We start from the raw sequence: 13,292 nt of genomic DNA, 5'->3' as shown, positions 1-13,292 counted from the left end.
CACTGTGTCTTTGTCTCTCAGTTTCCTTCTGTCTGTCCATCTGTGCTCGTCCTCAATTATTCATCGTGTCCAAGATGAAGTATGAAGATGAAGATGAAGATGATGATGATGATGATGATGATGATGCACCTGACATCCACAAGCTGCATTCACTGCTTTTTTTGCTTTCTGTGTTGTTTGTTTGTTTGTTTGTTTGTTTGTTGTTTTTTTGTTTTTGTAACACGCCGCCCTTCTCCTCCCACTTCCCTCAGGTTTTGCTCTGCTTTGGGTTGACTGGTCATTATGCTGATGCAGCTCTGTAGTTTCAAGGTCAGTGTCCCCCTCCACCCCCCCCCCCCCCCCCCCACCCACACCTCCCTCCCCCCTCCCCTCCCCGACACCTCCATGTGCCCGCTTCCCTCCGCCACCTTCATCTCTCACCGTGAGATCAGACTCGATCTCAAAAACCCCAAACGGAACCGTCTTTTCACCAACGTTTGACGACGTCACACCCGACTGGCCGCACGAAACCGTTAGCGCGTTCCGTCAGGCCTGGCTGAACCGCCGTGCCCCCGAGCCGCTTCCCAACTGGAGCGTCCTCTGATCCAACTGACCCTACCCTACCCCACCCCCCTCCACCCCCCACCCCTACCCCGTCACGTTGGGACTCGGCTGGTAATGATGCCGCGTCTTGCAGTCGATCAGAGATTTAGAAAGTCTCCGTCTCCAAAAAGTCACGGTCAGAAGATGAATCCTGCCTATTTAATGTGGAGTTTAATCTGAAAGTTCCATCTCTGGTCAGTTAAACGTAAAGTTTTAATGTCAGAAGATGTTAAAGAATAAACTTTTAGTGATTATATGGGATATATGGAGCAAAAAAAATATGTAAATCAGTCGTTTTAAGGATTAAATATCTGATGACTTTCTTGTCTGAGGCGATCTTTAGAATATCTGCAGTAATAATATGAATTTAAGAGTTTTACAGTTCCTCTACAAGGTTTTCTTTAATGTTTTATAATAACTGGCAGAAAGTCTTAATAAATTAATAAAGAGAGACTTGAGTTTCTTTTAAATTGTGAAAAAACAACAACATTTAAATACACATTAAAGCCCAGAAGTCATGTCTGCGTCACTAAAGAGCTTCGAAAAAAGAAAAAAAAAGACAATCTGAAGCTTCCGTTTGTCCTCGAGATGCCTTGACGCTCGTCACGTTGGTTTTTCCAGCGTCTGAATGATTGTCGGATGTGACCCTTTCGTCCCATTAACTCCACGTGACGCATGAAAGCAGCCGGAGAAAATGTTTTCCCAGAGCCGGTTTTGACGAGATTGAGACACAGACTCACTGTGACGCCATACCGTCCTCTGATATTAGACGTTTCCACCAGAACACAAAGAGTACCGTGTATTCCTGTTGTGCCGGAAAAGAGATGTCAGACGACAGAACAAGGTTTAAGAAAGGGGAATAAAAAAACGTTGTTTTCATCGTGATATTTTCGGTTTGACCAAACTAACGTGACTTCCTGTTGCCCTGGTAACGCTCCATGGGGTATTCCAGTCATGCAGTTAGCTCAGGAGCTCGTTGACTTTGGGTAAAGGTCATACCGGAATCCACGTTGTACTTTTACCTTCAGTCTGGCCCCCTTAAGTATCTCAGGTGAATATGTGTGGGGAAAAAAATGTTAATTAAACACTCGTTTTCCCTTTAAAATTGCTCCAATACCGGTAAAGTTGACGTAACGTAACTGCAGGTGGATTATCCTCAGTTTTCCGTGAACGTGGCTGGAGAACTTTATAGAATCTCATCTTCCAATCGGAAATAGCAAAGACAGTCGAGATGATCTTCAGCAGGAAAGACGTCTGGAAAGCCTTTCAGTGTCTCCGTTCATTGGCCGTGGGTGAAAATCGGAGGGAAATCCTCCGGCGTGCCATTGGTCCATGTCTCCCTTTGGCACACGACGCCTGACAGACGGACTTCACGCTGGTTTAGCAGCTCGATCTCCGGCTGATTCGTCGTCTAGACCGAGACCCAGACGACACTTCAAGCTGGACACTGAGACACGCATGAGAGGAAACCTGTCTTTTATTATCTTTACTTTGCAGTTTGAACATTTAAGCCCAAGTATCTTTTGATAAACCTCAATAAAACGGCTCCTGCCGCTTCCTTAGAACTCTTAGAACATGCTTCAACCAGAACTCTGGGTGAAGCATGTTGGACCACGTGCCTTCTGATTCCGTGATAACCTTCTACCCCCCCCCCCACCATTTTTTTCATATATTTGGTTGCAGAACTTGTACCAGAATCGGTTCCTGGGTCTGGCGGCCATGGCCTCCCCGACCCGTAACGGCCAGACGCGGCAGCGCTGTAAGGACGCCAACCGCCACAGCTACGGGCCCGAGTCCTTCGCCGTCAACGGCCTGAACCAGGAGGCCTTCATGCTGGGACTGTCGCGCTCCACCAGCGACACCGACCTGGTCTCGCCGGACGCCCGCTCCACCCTCACCATCAACTCCTCCCGCTACACCATCGGCCAGTCGGAGGACCTGGTGATCACGTGGGACATCAAGGAGGAGGTGGACGCCGGCGACTGGATCGGGATGTACCTCATCGGTAGGCCGTGTCACCTTCGACGTTCTGGGGAACTGGAGCGACTTTCCGGGGGTCTTCGCCTTCACCGGCTTCCTCTCTCTCTCTCTCTCTCTCTTTCTCTCTCTCTCTCTCTCTCTCCCTTCCCCAGACGAGGCTCTGTCGGAGAACTTTCTGGACTACAAGAACCGAGGCATCAACGGATCTCACAAGGGACAGATCGTGTGGAAAATCGACTCCAGCTCAAACTTCAGCGACTGTAAGTGGCTGTAAGAAACGTGACAGATTTTAACCAGGAAGATTGGGATTATAAAGACGTTGATGTCTTTCCCAGTCAGTCCCAGTCTGTCCCAGTCTGTCCCAGTCTGTCCCAGTCAATCCCAGTCAATCCCAGTCTGTCCCAGTCAGTCCCAGTCTTTCCCAGTCAGTCCCTGTTAGTCCCAGTCAGTCCCAGTCTGTCCCAGTCTGTCCCTGTTAGTCCCAGTCTGTCCCAGTCTGTCCCAGTCAATCCCAGTCTGTCCCAGTCAGTCCCAGTCTTTCCCAGTCAGTCCCTGTTAGTCCCAGTCAGTCCCAGTCAGTCCCTGTTAGTCCCAGTCTGTCCCAGTCTGTCCCAGTCTGTCCCAGTCTGTCCCAGTCAATCCCAGTCAATCCCAGTCAATCCCAGTCTGTCCCAGTCTGTCCCAGTCAGTCCCAGTCAGTCTCAGTCTGTCCCAGTCAGTCTCAGTCAGTCTCAGTCAATCCCAGTCAGTCCCAGTCAGTCTGGGCCGAGCAGGCAGCTTTTCTATGACCTTAATCTGCTGGTGTCCCCCAAGCTGCTCGCTTTTGTCCTCCTCTTTTTTTCCCCCACATTTCACATGTGATTAGTGTCACCTGTCAGCTGTCACGGATCTCTATTGAACGGCTCATAGCAAAAGCTTGTATTTTTTTATTTTTTTATTTTTTAGTTGAATTGTTTTGGGCTAATTGGACCGTCTCGTCCACAGCCGAGACGCAGGTCTGCTTCAGGTACTACCACGGAGTCACCGGAGTGCTGAGGGCCACCACGCCCAGCGTCACCATCAAGAAGGGCCCCGTCCCGGTGAGTCCAGCCAGCCAATCAGAAATTAAACCCTATATAGTGTCATCAGGGGTTCAGCCAATCACAATATAGGTAGGCTCCTCCCCACCCCCCCTTTGACTCCTCCCACAATCAGCCAGCACATGGCACATGGCACCACGAAAGGAAGTACTTCCTTCCTCTTCCCATAGATGGGCGTTTGTGGGCGGAGCCAGTCTAGCTCACACAGACACAGCAGATTCTGAATGCAGCTCCTATGATCCGATATTCTAATGGAGGGAAAATCAAGGAGAAGAAATAAACTTTGAATACGAGGTTTCTGGACCAACGAGACCATTTGAACATGTTGGATAAAATGACCCTTTAATGTTCTTGTTGCTCTTTTCTAAGTTGGGTATTAAAACAAACTCACTTGTTGACAATGTGGGATTTTAATCTGAAAGAGCCTCGGTTAAACCGCTCCGTCTTGGTTTTTTATTATACTTCAACCATATCCAGTTGGTTCTTCTCTCACTTTGCAGGACGGTAAGGCTACTTGGACAAACGCCCCAAAAGACGTTTCAGGGTCGTTTCAGTCATTCTGGGTTCATCGGATTCATATTTTTAATCACAATGAAGGGAAATTATTACAGGAAAAAAACAGCACCATTAAACCGTTTTCAGTGTTTCTGCTGCTTCCATGTTTTCAAAATCTTCCCACGTAAACGCGAAACTTTTCGAAAATGAAGTCATGAACGAGCTATAAGGACGCTAGTTGTGTGAATCCCTTCTTGCTCTATTACTTTTCAAGCAGTACGTTGAAAGTAAAAGTGTTAAAAACTGGCCTTTGCGCTTCAGAGTGATCGGGAATCAACACATCGGTGCGTCAGGCGTGTTTTCAAATCTTTTCCGAAAGCTTCCGCCAGTCGTCCTGCTATCAGGCGGGCGTCCAGCCGGGCGATTGGATTTCCACGGCCGCTTCCCATCCTGCTGCTGGAAATGCTGATGGACCCAGAACTTGATCTGCACTCGCTTCCTGAGGACAGAGGAATAAAAATAACCAGCTTAGGACGGAAGACAGAGAGAGAGGGATGGGTGGGGGGGGGGGGGGGGGGGGGTGGAGGATGGGGGAGGGGAGGGGGGGGTGCAGAGAGCTCAGACCGACCCTGTTCAGGTGCGTCAGTCGGGGTCCTGGAGGTCCGGGAGGAAGGGACGAGGAAGACGAGCGAGGGACGGACGGAGGGGACGCCCTGCTGCTGTGAGATGGACGCCACGTGTTTCCAGCTGGGACTGTTGTCTCCACGGCGCCCCAAGAGGACGAGCGGGACGAGGACGAATGGGACGAGGACGAGTGGGACGAGGACGAGCGGGACGAGGACAAGTGGGACGAGGACGAGCGGGACGAGGACGAGCGGGACGAGGACGAGGCTCGGCTGGATCGCCTGGCTCAACGTAAATATCGGGAGTCCTCAGAGACAATAGGACATAGATTCAGCCGGCGTCGGCTTTCCAGACGCGAGTAGAACGTAGAGGCGGCCGTGGCTCTGCCTGTCGGAGTGTCCTTGAGCAAGACGCTGAACCCCGAACTGCTCCCCGTGGAGGGACTGGGCGCCTGGCATTGGCGGTGTTGGTGTGAATGTGTGTGTGAGCGGGTGAACGTAGGGCTGCCCAACTAATATATACAGCAATTGAAAACCGTTTATTGATTGGTAGACTGTATCTCTTTATTTGGGACCTTTTCAAAATAAAAGACAATAAAAGAATAATGATAGTACCAGTTATACTATGAGAAAATGTATGTTTATAATCATGACAATAATAATAATCCATAAAGTGGCATTACCGACATCTGCTGGTTTTTATCTACATTGTTTCCTGTGGTTTACTCTGAAAAATATGTATTTTTCATGCTTGGCCACTAGAGGGTGCTGTTTTGTAAATGAAACCGTTCACTCGTCACAGCAGAGAACGACTCGCTAGAAACAATATAAACAATGTGAGGACATCCCAGTGGGCAGGCGGTGAGGTTTGGATTGTCGCCACGGCGACCGTCAAAATAAAAGCACCAAGTCCCAGGAGACTGCGGACCGGGCGTCACGACGCCGCGCAGCCAAACGTTGTTGTTATTGTTTAACGACTGAGCATGTGCAGAACTGTTCGCGTAAGACGGAGCGGCGCCCGAGCGTTTTTCATTCTCAGCGGCTCCGAGTGCCATTATTGTGTTAAAAGATCATTTCCACTTGAGACTGTCGGTGAAAATCCCCCTTCCTGTTACATCACCGGAGGCTCCTGAACTGTACAGACTCTCCTTGTGTGTTCTTAAAGCGGCCGAGCTTCCGTCTCTGCAGTAGATTATATAAATTGTGCGGCAGACAGATGAAGTCGTCGCCGGGTTGATCTGGGAGATTAGAATCTCTGGGAGGAGACTTCCCCCTCTCTCTCTCTCCCTCTCTCTCTCTCTCTCTCCGGCGCTGCAGATTAGCATCTCATTATAATGAATTGGTCCAAACATCTGTCATTTCCCTGTCATCCCTTTATCTCCTTTGCTCTCGCTGCCACTTTACTTTCCGCCGTTGTTTCCAGCCGCTTGCGTCAGCGTCCGGGGATATTTTGAGAAAAACGCTGCAGGCCTCCGTCTGACGGAGAGAAAAAAAAACACAAAAAAAACTTTCGACGATATCTTTCGGCATCTACCGGACAATGTCGATATTTACATAATGTCACAAAACTGTCATAATAAATCCTCGTTTATCCGGCAATTTCTCCATTTTTTTTTTTTAAGTTTCACGATTTTGCATTTTTTTTACACGGAAATGTCAGAAACACTGAAAACATTGCAGTTAACTCTCCAGGCCACAAGTTGGCGCTGTTGGCTGTTTTTGTAATGTAACAACACACACATGCAGCAGAGGACGGTACGCTATGAACATTAGTATTCGTATAAACGGACAACGAAGTTGGATTGTTAATACGGCGACTGTCAAAATAAAAGTCCCAGGAGAATATGGACCTAGCGTCACGACACCATGGAGGAAATATTCTTATGGCCCAGCGACTTGCCGTGATTTACAGACTATTGAATATAAGCCGCGCCCACCGGATTTAAAAAAGTTCAAACAAAGAAAGGTCGGAGTTACGTGATGCACCTGAACGCATCACCACGTATGGAGCTCGTTTACCTGTAAAAATCCACAAATTAGCCGTTGTTGTGAAAAAAGTAGCAGCTTATACTTTGTAAATTACGAAGAAGAAATATTTACTACAACTGTTGGAGGCGAATGATTAACGACATTTCAAGTTATTTGCTGAACTAAAAAAAAAGTGCAGAATTGGTGAAATTGTAGACTTTTGTTAATAATTCAGCAGTTGATCTCAGAGTCTTTTTTTGTGTGTTTTTCCAGCCGAGCTCCTGGTTAATGGCGGGGAGTGTAAGATGAGCCGAGCAAAAACATTTCCCCTGCATGGTGGAGCCGACACACCACCACAGCAGTATTTACACCCCCCTTCCCTCCATCCCTCCCTCCCTCCCTCCCTCCCTCCCTCCCTCCCTCCCTCCTCACCTTCCTGGCTGCAGAATCAATGTCAGGATAATGAAGACAGAGTATTGATCACAGCTTTCTGCCGGCCTCGCTCAAAGTGGAGCTTTTTTTTAAAAAATCCAGGCAATTCCTGAACACGCGTGTTCGTCCGTCCGTCACTTAGCTTCGCGCTCCCGTCGTCATTGGAGTCTGGGGATTACAGTGTGTGTGTGTGTGTGTGTGTGGCGTGTGTGTGTGTGCAGGTCCTGAAGCCGGTGGTGAGTCCTGAAGTGAACCACACTCCGGGGAACAGGAGGCTCATCAACTTCTCCCTGTCAGGTAGGCCACGCCGCGCTGTCCGCCACTTAAAGCCGCCAGATCGAAGCGTCCACACTGGACGTCCCCGTGTGACCCCCCCCCACCCCCACTTCACCCCACCCCGGTCCGTCACCCAATCAGCAGCATCGATCGATGCCGGTCCACCTGCAGGGACGGGGGAGAATCGGGCCGAACCACATGAACCGTGACGTTTCCTGCTCACATTAGATCGACCTTTTAATTTGGTGAATAACCGGATTTCACTTGGTTCCCTGAGATTTGGTGGGGGGAACCAAACGTCTGAGTTGTGAAATGTTTGGTTACAAGCAAACGATTACATTCCAGTGAGTCATTATCCGAAACGGGAATCAAATAAAATACGTTAAAATAAAATAAAAGAAAAAGAATAGTACAATTATTTAATATTGGAAACTATATAGATTATATGCGAGTCTCCTGGGTCACCATTGCACTTAATATTCACAGCACATTTTCAAAAAATCACATTTATATTATCATATATATATACATTCCTCCTACTGAAGCCATGACATAATCAGATGATCACAACATAATGTACATGTATTATATTTACATAACAGTATTCATAACGGTGCTAACGACAGCAGCAATAAAAAAAAAAATAATAATAATAATACAAATAATAATAATACCAGCTGTAATATTAGTGATACTAACATAACATAAAAAATAGGTGTAATTATGGCTTATAGAGCAGCATACATACATGGCACTAGTATCTATTGGAGAGAAATGAATAATGGTGTGTGTGTGTGTGTGTGTGTGTGTGTGTGTGTGTGTGTGTGTGTGTGTGTGTGTGTGTGTGTGTGTGTGTGTGTGTGTGTGTGTGTGTGTGTGTATATTTAGAAGTATAAAAACTAAAACTAAAAAACTGTTTTTCAGGCCTGAAGATTCCTCAGAATCATCTGAAAGATTTGGGAATGTTTTAAATGACTGTGATGCCCCCCCCCCATGCCCATCATGCTCCCTCCTGCCCCCCCATGTTCCCTCCATGCCCACTCCTGCCCCCCCATGCCCCCTCCTGCCAGACCTCCAGGCCGTGGGGCTGAAGAAGGGGATGTTCTTCAACCCGGACCCGTACCTCAAGCTCTCCATCCAGCCGGGGAAGCACAGCATCTTCCCCTCGCTGCCCCACCACGGCCAGGAGAAACGCTCCGGGGTGGTGTGCAACACCGTCAACCCCCAGTGGAGCTCCGAGGTGGGAACACACACACACACACACACACACACACACACACACACAGCCTCTGTCAGGTGTGGTTGGCCTCCAGGCCGGATTCCGACGTTAATGGTATCGGAATGACATTTCCTCTGGAACAAACAGAATCTTCTGCCTCCCGCTGTTACTGAGTGACGAGACTAATGGTTCTCGACCCCATCGACTGGGACTCGGTTCTGGTCGCACCGAAAAAAATGCTAGTAGCCGCCGTTAGCATGACGTAGCTTTAAAATGACACGTAGCCTAAACCACCGGTGGAACACACCGTTCGTCGTCGTCGTCAATATATGTTAGTTTACGGAAAGTATGTTGACGGTGAGCACGCGCAGGCAAAACAGACATTCGTGACTTGTTCGGGAAATTTAAAAGTAGCGACTTAGCGCTAAGTAGCGTCCGGGTTAAATGCGTCGTCACTTCCTGTCTGACGGTGGAGGCTGCACCGGAAACGCACCACACAATCGTTTTTCCTTGATTATATATGTTTTTATATACATTTTGAGACGGCCTGGAGCGTGAACTTGTTCTGGACGCGTCGGTGACGTGATGCCGTGTTTGTTGTTTGGCGACGCCTCCGCGAAGCGAGTCTCTGAGCAGAGGAGCGCTGCGTCATTTCTCTTCCTGTAAACCGACGCCGATCAATTTTATGTCCAGTTAGTGGTTTTTCCTCTCCGGCTTCTCCTTCAGCTCGGAGCTGCAGCAGGAGCCTTTTGGCTTCACGACAAACTTCACGTTTTTAGACGCTTCCTTTGGCACCAAAGCACCGACACCACTTTCTGTCGTCTCCTGGTTTTTACACACTGAAGCTCTTTTTTATAAGAGAATTATCATGAAAAATCACTTTTTTAAGAGATTATATTTTATATATACTGTATATATTTTTTAAGAGATTATATTTTATATATACTGTATATATATTTTTTTAAGTGATATATTTTTTTACATATTTTTTTAAGTGATTATATTTCTCTCTCTCTCTATATATATATATATATATATATATTTGTTTATTTTTTGATTTATTAAAAAAAAAAAAATTATTTAATATATAATTATTATTTTTTCTAAAGAGGACCTATCATGAAAAATCACTTTTTTAAGAGATTATATTTTATATATACTGTCTATATTTTTTTAAGATATTGTATTTTATATATACTGTATATATTTTTTTTTAAGTGATTGGTTTATATATATATATATATATTTTTATTTTTTTTTTATTTTTTTATTTTTTTAAGTGATTATATTTTTATATATATATACAGTATGTATTTATTTTTTTATTTTTTTATTATTATTTAAAATAAAATGTGAATATATATAATCATTTTTTTTTTTTTCTAAAGAGGACCTATCATGAAAAATCAATTTTTTAATGGATTATACTCATGACATACAGTTTTGGGACAAAATCTTTTTTCCTTTTTATTTTTTATTTTTTATTTACTTATTTTTAAACCAAACAAAAACAAGACAACCGCAAACAATTGAATCCCCCCCCCCCCCCCCCCCCCCGGCACACATCCCCTTAAAAAGAAAAAAGAAACAACATTAACAATAATTTAAAATAAATAAATAAACCACAACATTTTTCGAGATCAAGTTGACATTCTGGGCTTTTGATGTACGAGATTCTACCTTTTATAATATCATATTATTGGTAGTCAGAGGGTCTTAAAATCCATGTTTTTATTTTTACACTGTTCAGAAAAGACAAAACAATTTGTATGACACACACACACACACGCACACACACACCTCCTGAGTGTTTCCGCCCAGGGATCAGTGTGTGTTTTGGTCTTTCATGGTAAAATGGTCATTTTTAACAGGAACGTCCCACTGAAAGCAAAAGCCTGCATGCGTTTGGCCTCAGTTGCCTCAAAGCAAAGTCGAGTGGAAAACAGGAGGTGGAACAAGAGAAACTGCATTTCCCTCGTTGACGTGAAGTAGAACCATGACCAGAGCGTTTATTTAACGAAGAGGAGTTCGTGGCGAGAGAAGCTAACAGTTGCTAATTAACATTTAACGAGACTCTGATATGTTGGTTTCAGATTTAAACTTGAAGTTACTCACATTTAAAAAAAAAAATAGAAGAAGGAGAAGAAAGAAATCCTCTCAGAGTGCTGCGTAATACTTAGATTCTGACAGGATCGAATTAGAGAAATGGACATTTTGGAAGGCGAGAGCTCTGGAAACACGACTCCTCGGACAGGCGGATTTAATGCCGTCGTCCCACATCGCAGCCGAGCGGCTCTAATGGAGCGCCTCTCCGTAGAGCGTCCACGCCGCAGTCCGGCCGGCGCAGAGACGCACAGAACCATTACATAAGAGGATAAAAATACTGGTGAGGAAGAGGACAGGAGCAGATCCGAGGGACGTCCCCTCCGAGAAGCAGCTTTCTCTTGTTTGTCTCCTTCACCTGCTGGCGTGTTGATGAGATTTTATCGGTTATTTTAAAGAAAAATTCCAAGAGAATTGAAAGTGAAAACACTGAAGAACCAACGGCAGGCAATAATCCGCTAAATCCTTTTAAATGTAAAAGATATTTAAAGGTTTATATGAGCCGGGATGTGGATGTTTACAACAACAACGACAGCTTTCTGGGAATATTTTAATATTTATTATTCTGCAATACTCTTATCTGCATATGAGAAGAATAAATTGTTATATTATTTAAAAGAAAAAGAAAATACACAAATCGATGGTGCAGGTTGATTGATTTATTGATTCAATTACTTGAAAAAAATTGAGTTTTTAATCATATTTTGACTTTAAGGTGAACCGTATTCATAAACATGCCAATAATTCTATATTTTAACCCTTTAGAGACCATGTTTGATTTCATATCTAATCATTTTTCATGAAAAATGCACCAACAAACCTTTTTATGCCACAATATACCATTCAAATATTGGATTTTTGTATTTTTCATCGCCATTAATAAAGTTCTCTAATTCAAAAGGTTGAAAATCTAAAGCCACAAAAGTTCCAAATGAATCCTGGACATTTAAAAAAAAAAAAAAAAAGGTCTTCCTGTTCCATCGTCTTCATTGTGTTTGTCTCCTATTTGCTCCCTCCTGACTCGTCTTGTAAATTATTCACTCCTTTCATCCTTTATCACACTCCACCACAGCAGTTTCCCCTCCTCCTCCTCCTCCGCTCCTGTTTCCTCCTGTTTCCCCTCCTCCCCCTCCTCTTCCTCCTCCTCCTCTGCTCCTGTTTCCTCCTCCTCCTCCTCCTCCTCCTCCTCCTCCTCCTCCTCCTCCTCCTCCTCTTCTTCCTCCTCCTCTGCTCCTGTTTCCCCCTACTCCTCCTCCCCCTCCTCCTCCTCTGCTCCTGTTTCCTCCTGTTTCCCCTCCTCCTCCCCCTCCTCCTCCTCCTCTTCCTCCTCCTCCTCTGCTCCTGTTTCCTCCTCCTCCTCCCCCTCCTCTTCCTCCTCCTCCTCTGCTCCTGTTTCCTCCTCCTCCTCCTCCTCCCCCCCTCCTCTTCCTCTTCCTCCTCCTCCTCTGCTCCTGTTTCCTCCTCCTCCTCCTCTTCCTCTTCCTCCTCCTCCTCCTCCTCCTCCTCCTCTTCCTCTTCCTCTTCCTCCTCCTCCTCTGCTCCTGTTTCCTCCTCCTCCTCCCCCTCCTCTTCCTCCTCCTCCTCTACTCCTGTTTCCTCCTCCTCCTCCTCCTCCTCCTCCTCCTCCCCCCCCTCTTCTTCCTCTTCCTCCTCCTCCTCTGCTCCTGTTTCCTCCTCCTCCTCCTCTTCCTCCTCCTCCCCTCCTCTTCCTCCTCCTCCTCTACTCCTGTTTCCTCCTCCTCCTCCTCCTCCTCCTCCTCCCCCCCCCCCTCTTCTTCCTCTTCCTCCTCCTCCTCTGCTCCTGTTTCCTCCTCCTCCTCCTCCTCCTCCTCCTCCTCCCCCCCCCTCTTCTTCCTCTTCCTCCTCCTCCTCTGCTCCTGTTTCCTCCTCCTCCTCCTCTTCCTCCTCTTCCTCCTCCTCCTCCTCCTCCTCCTCTGCTCCTGTTTCCTCCTCTTTCCCCTCCCGAGCTCTGCCTCCTTCCTCGTCTCGTCCCTCTGAGGACGGAGGACGAACTGCTCAGGCTCAAGGGCAGCGGAGGACATTTCAGCTGTTTCCTCCTTTTTAACTTCATATTTCGCTATTTCCTTTATCCGACGAGGCCAGAACGATGAAAACGTCTTCACCGACAAATACAAAACCCGACAATCACATCTTAATTTGTTTGTTTGTTTTTTCCTTCTTTTCTGTCGGATTAATGTTTGTTACGATAAACCATCTGGCGATTATTAAATAAAGCAGCGTAACGGGGACGGGTGATTCCAGCAGCGTTACAGCGGCTCCACACTCGCATCTTTACACATTTAGGATGTTTCAAAAACAAACAAACAAACAAACAAGCCAGGTGTTAGTGGATGTTTCATTCCCTCTGTACACAAAGTGTAATATCAGAGCGAGGAGACGGTAAACATACGGCCCGTGGGAAGAGCTGGCGTGGTGAGAAAACGACAGAGAAAACAACGACGAATGCTTCTATTTCTGTTTCACCGACCAGATGAAAGCATAAACCTGCGGAAGAGAAATCACAGTCAAGTTATC

General features: G+C 46.2%; 1 protein-coding gene across 1 annotated transcript in view; it reads left to right on the top strand.

The window, feature by feature from the left end:
* Positions 1-252: 252 nt before the first annotated feature.
* Positions 253-13,292, top strand: part of hecw1b (HECT, C2 and WW domain containing E3 ubiquitin protein ligase 1b) — a gene marked incomplete at its 3' end in the record, with an annotated part of 28,429 nt that continues 15,389 nt past the window's right edge. The window contains exons 1-6 of the mRNA XM_080514854.1: positions 253-309; positions 2,266-2,587; positions 2,715-2,822; positions 3,547-3,641; positions 7,381-7,456; positions 8,506-8,675. Coding sequence (XP_080370980.1) covers positions 283-309; positions 2,266-2,587; positions 2,715-2,822; positions 3,547-3,641; positions 7,381-7,456; positions 8,506-8,675 — 798 coding nt within the window. The 5' untranslated portion in view covers positions 253-282. The remainder of the gene's footprint in view (positions 310-2,265; positions 2,588-2,714; positions 2,823-3,546; positions 3,642-7,380; positions 7,457-8,505; positions 8,676-13,292) is intronic.

Source organism: Blennius ocellaris (assembly GCF_963422515.1).
Source record: "Blennius ocellaris genome assembly, chromosome: 19".
In the NCBI taxonomy this organism is placed as follows: domain Eukaryota; kingdom Metazoa; phylum Chordata; class Actinopteri; order Blenniiformes; family Blenniidae; genus Blennius; species Blennius ocellaris.
This window is presented reverse-complemented; position numbering and strand designations above follow the sequence as displayed.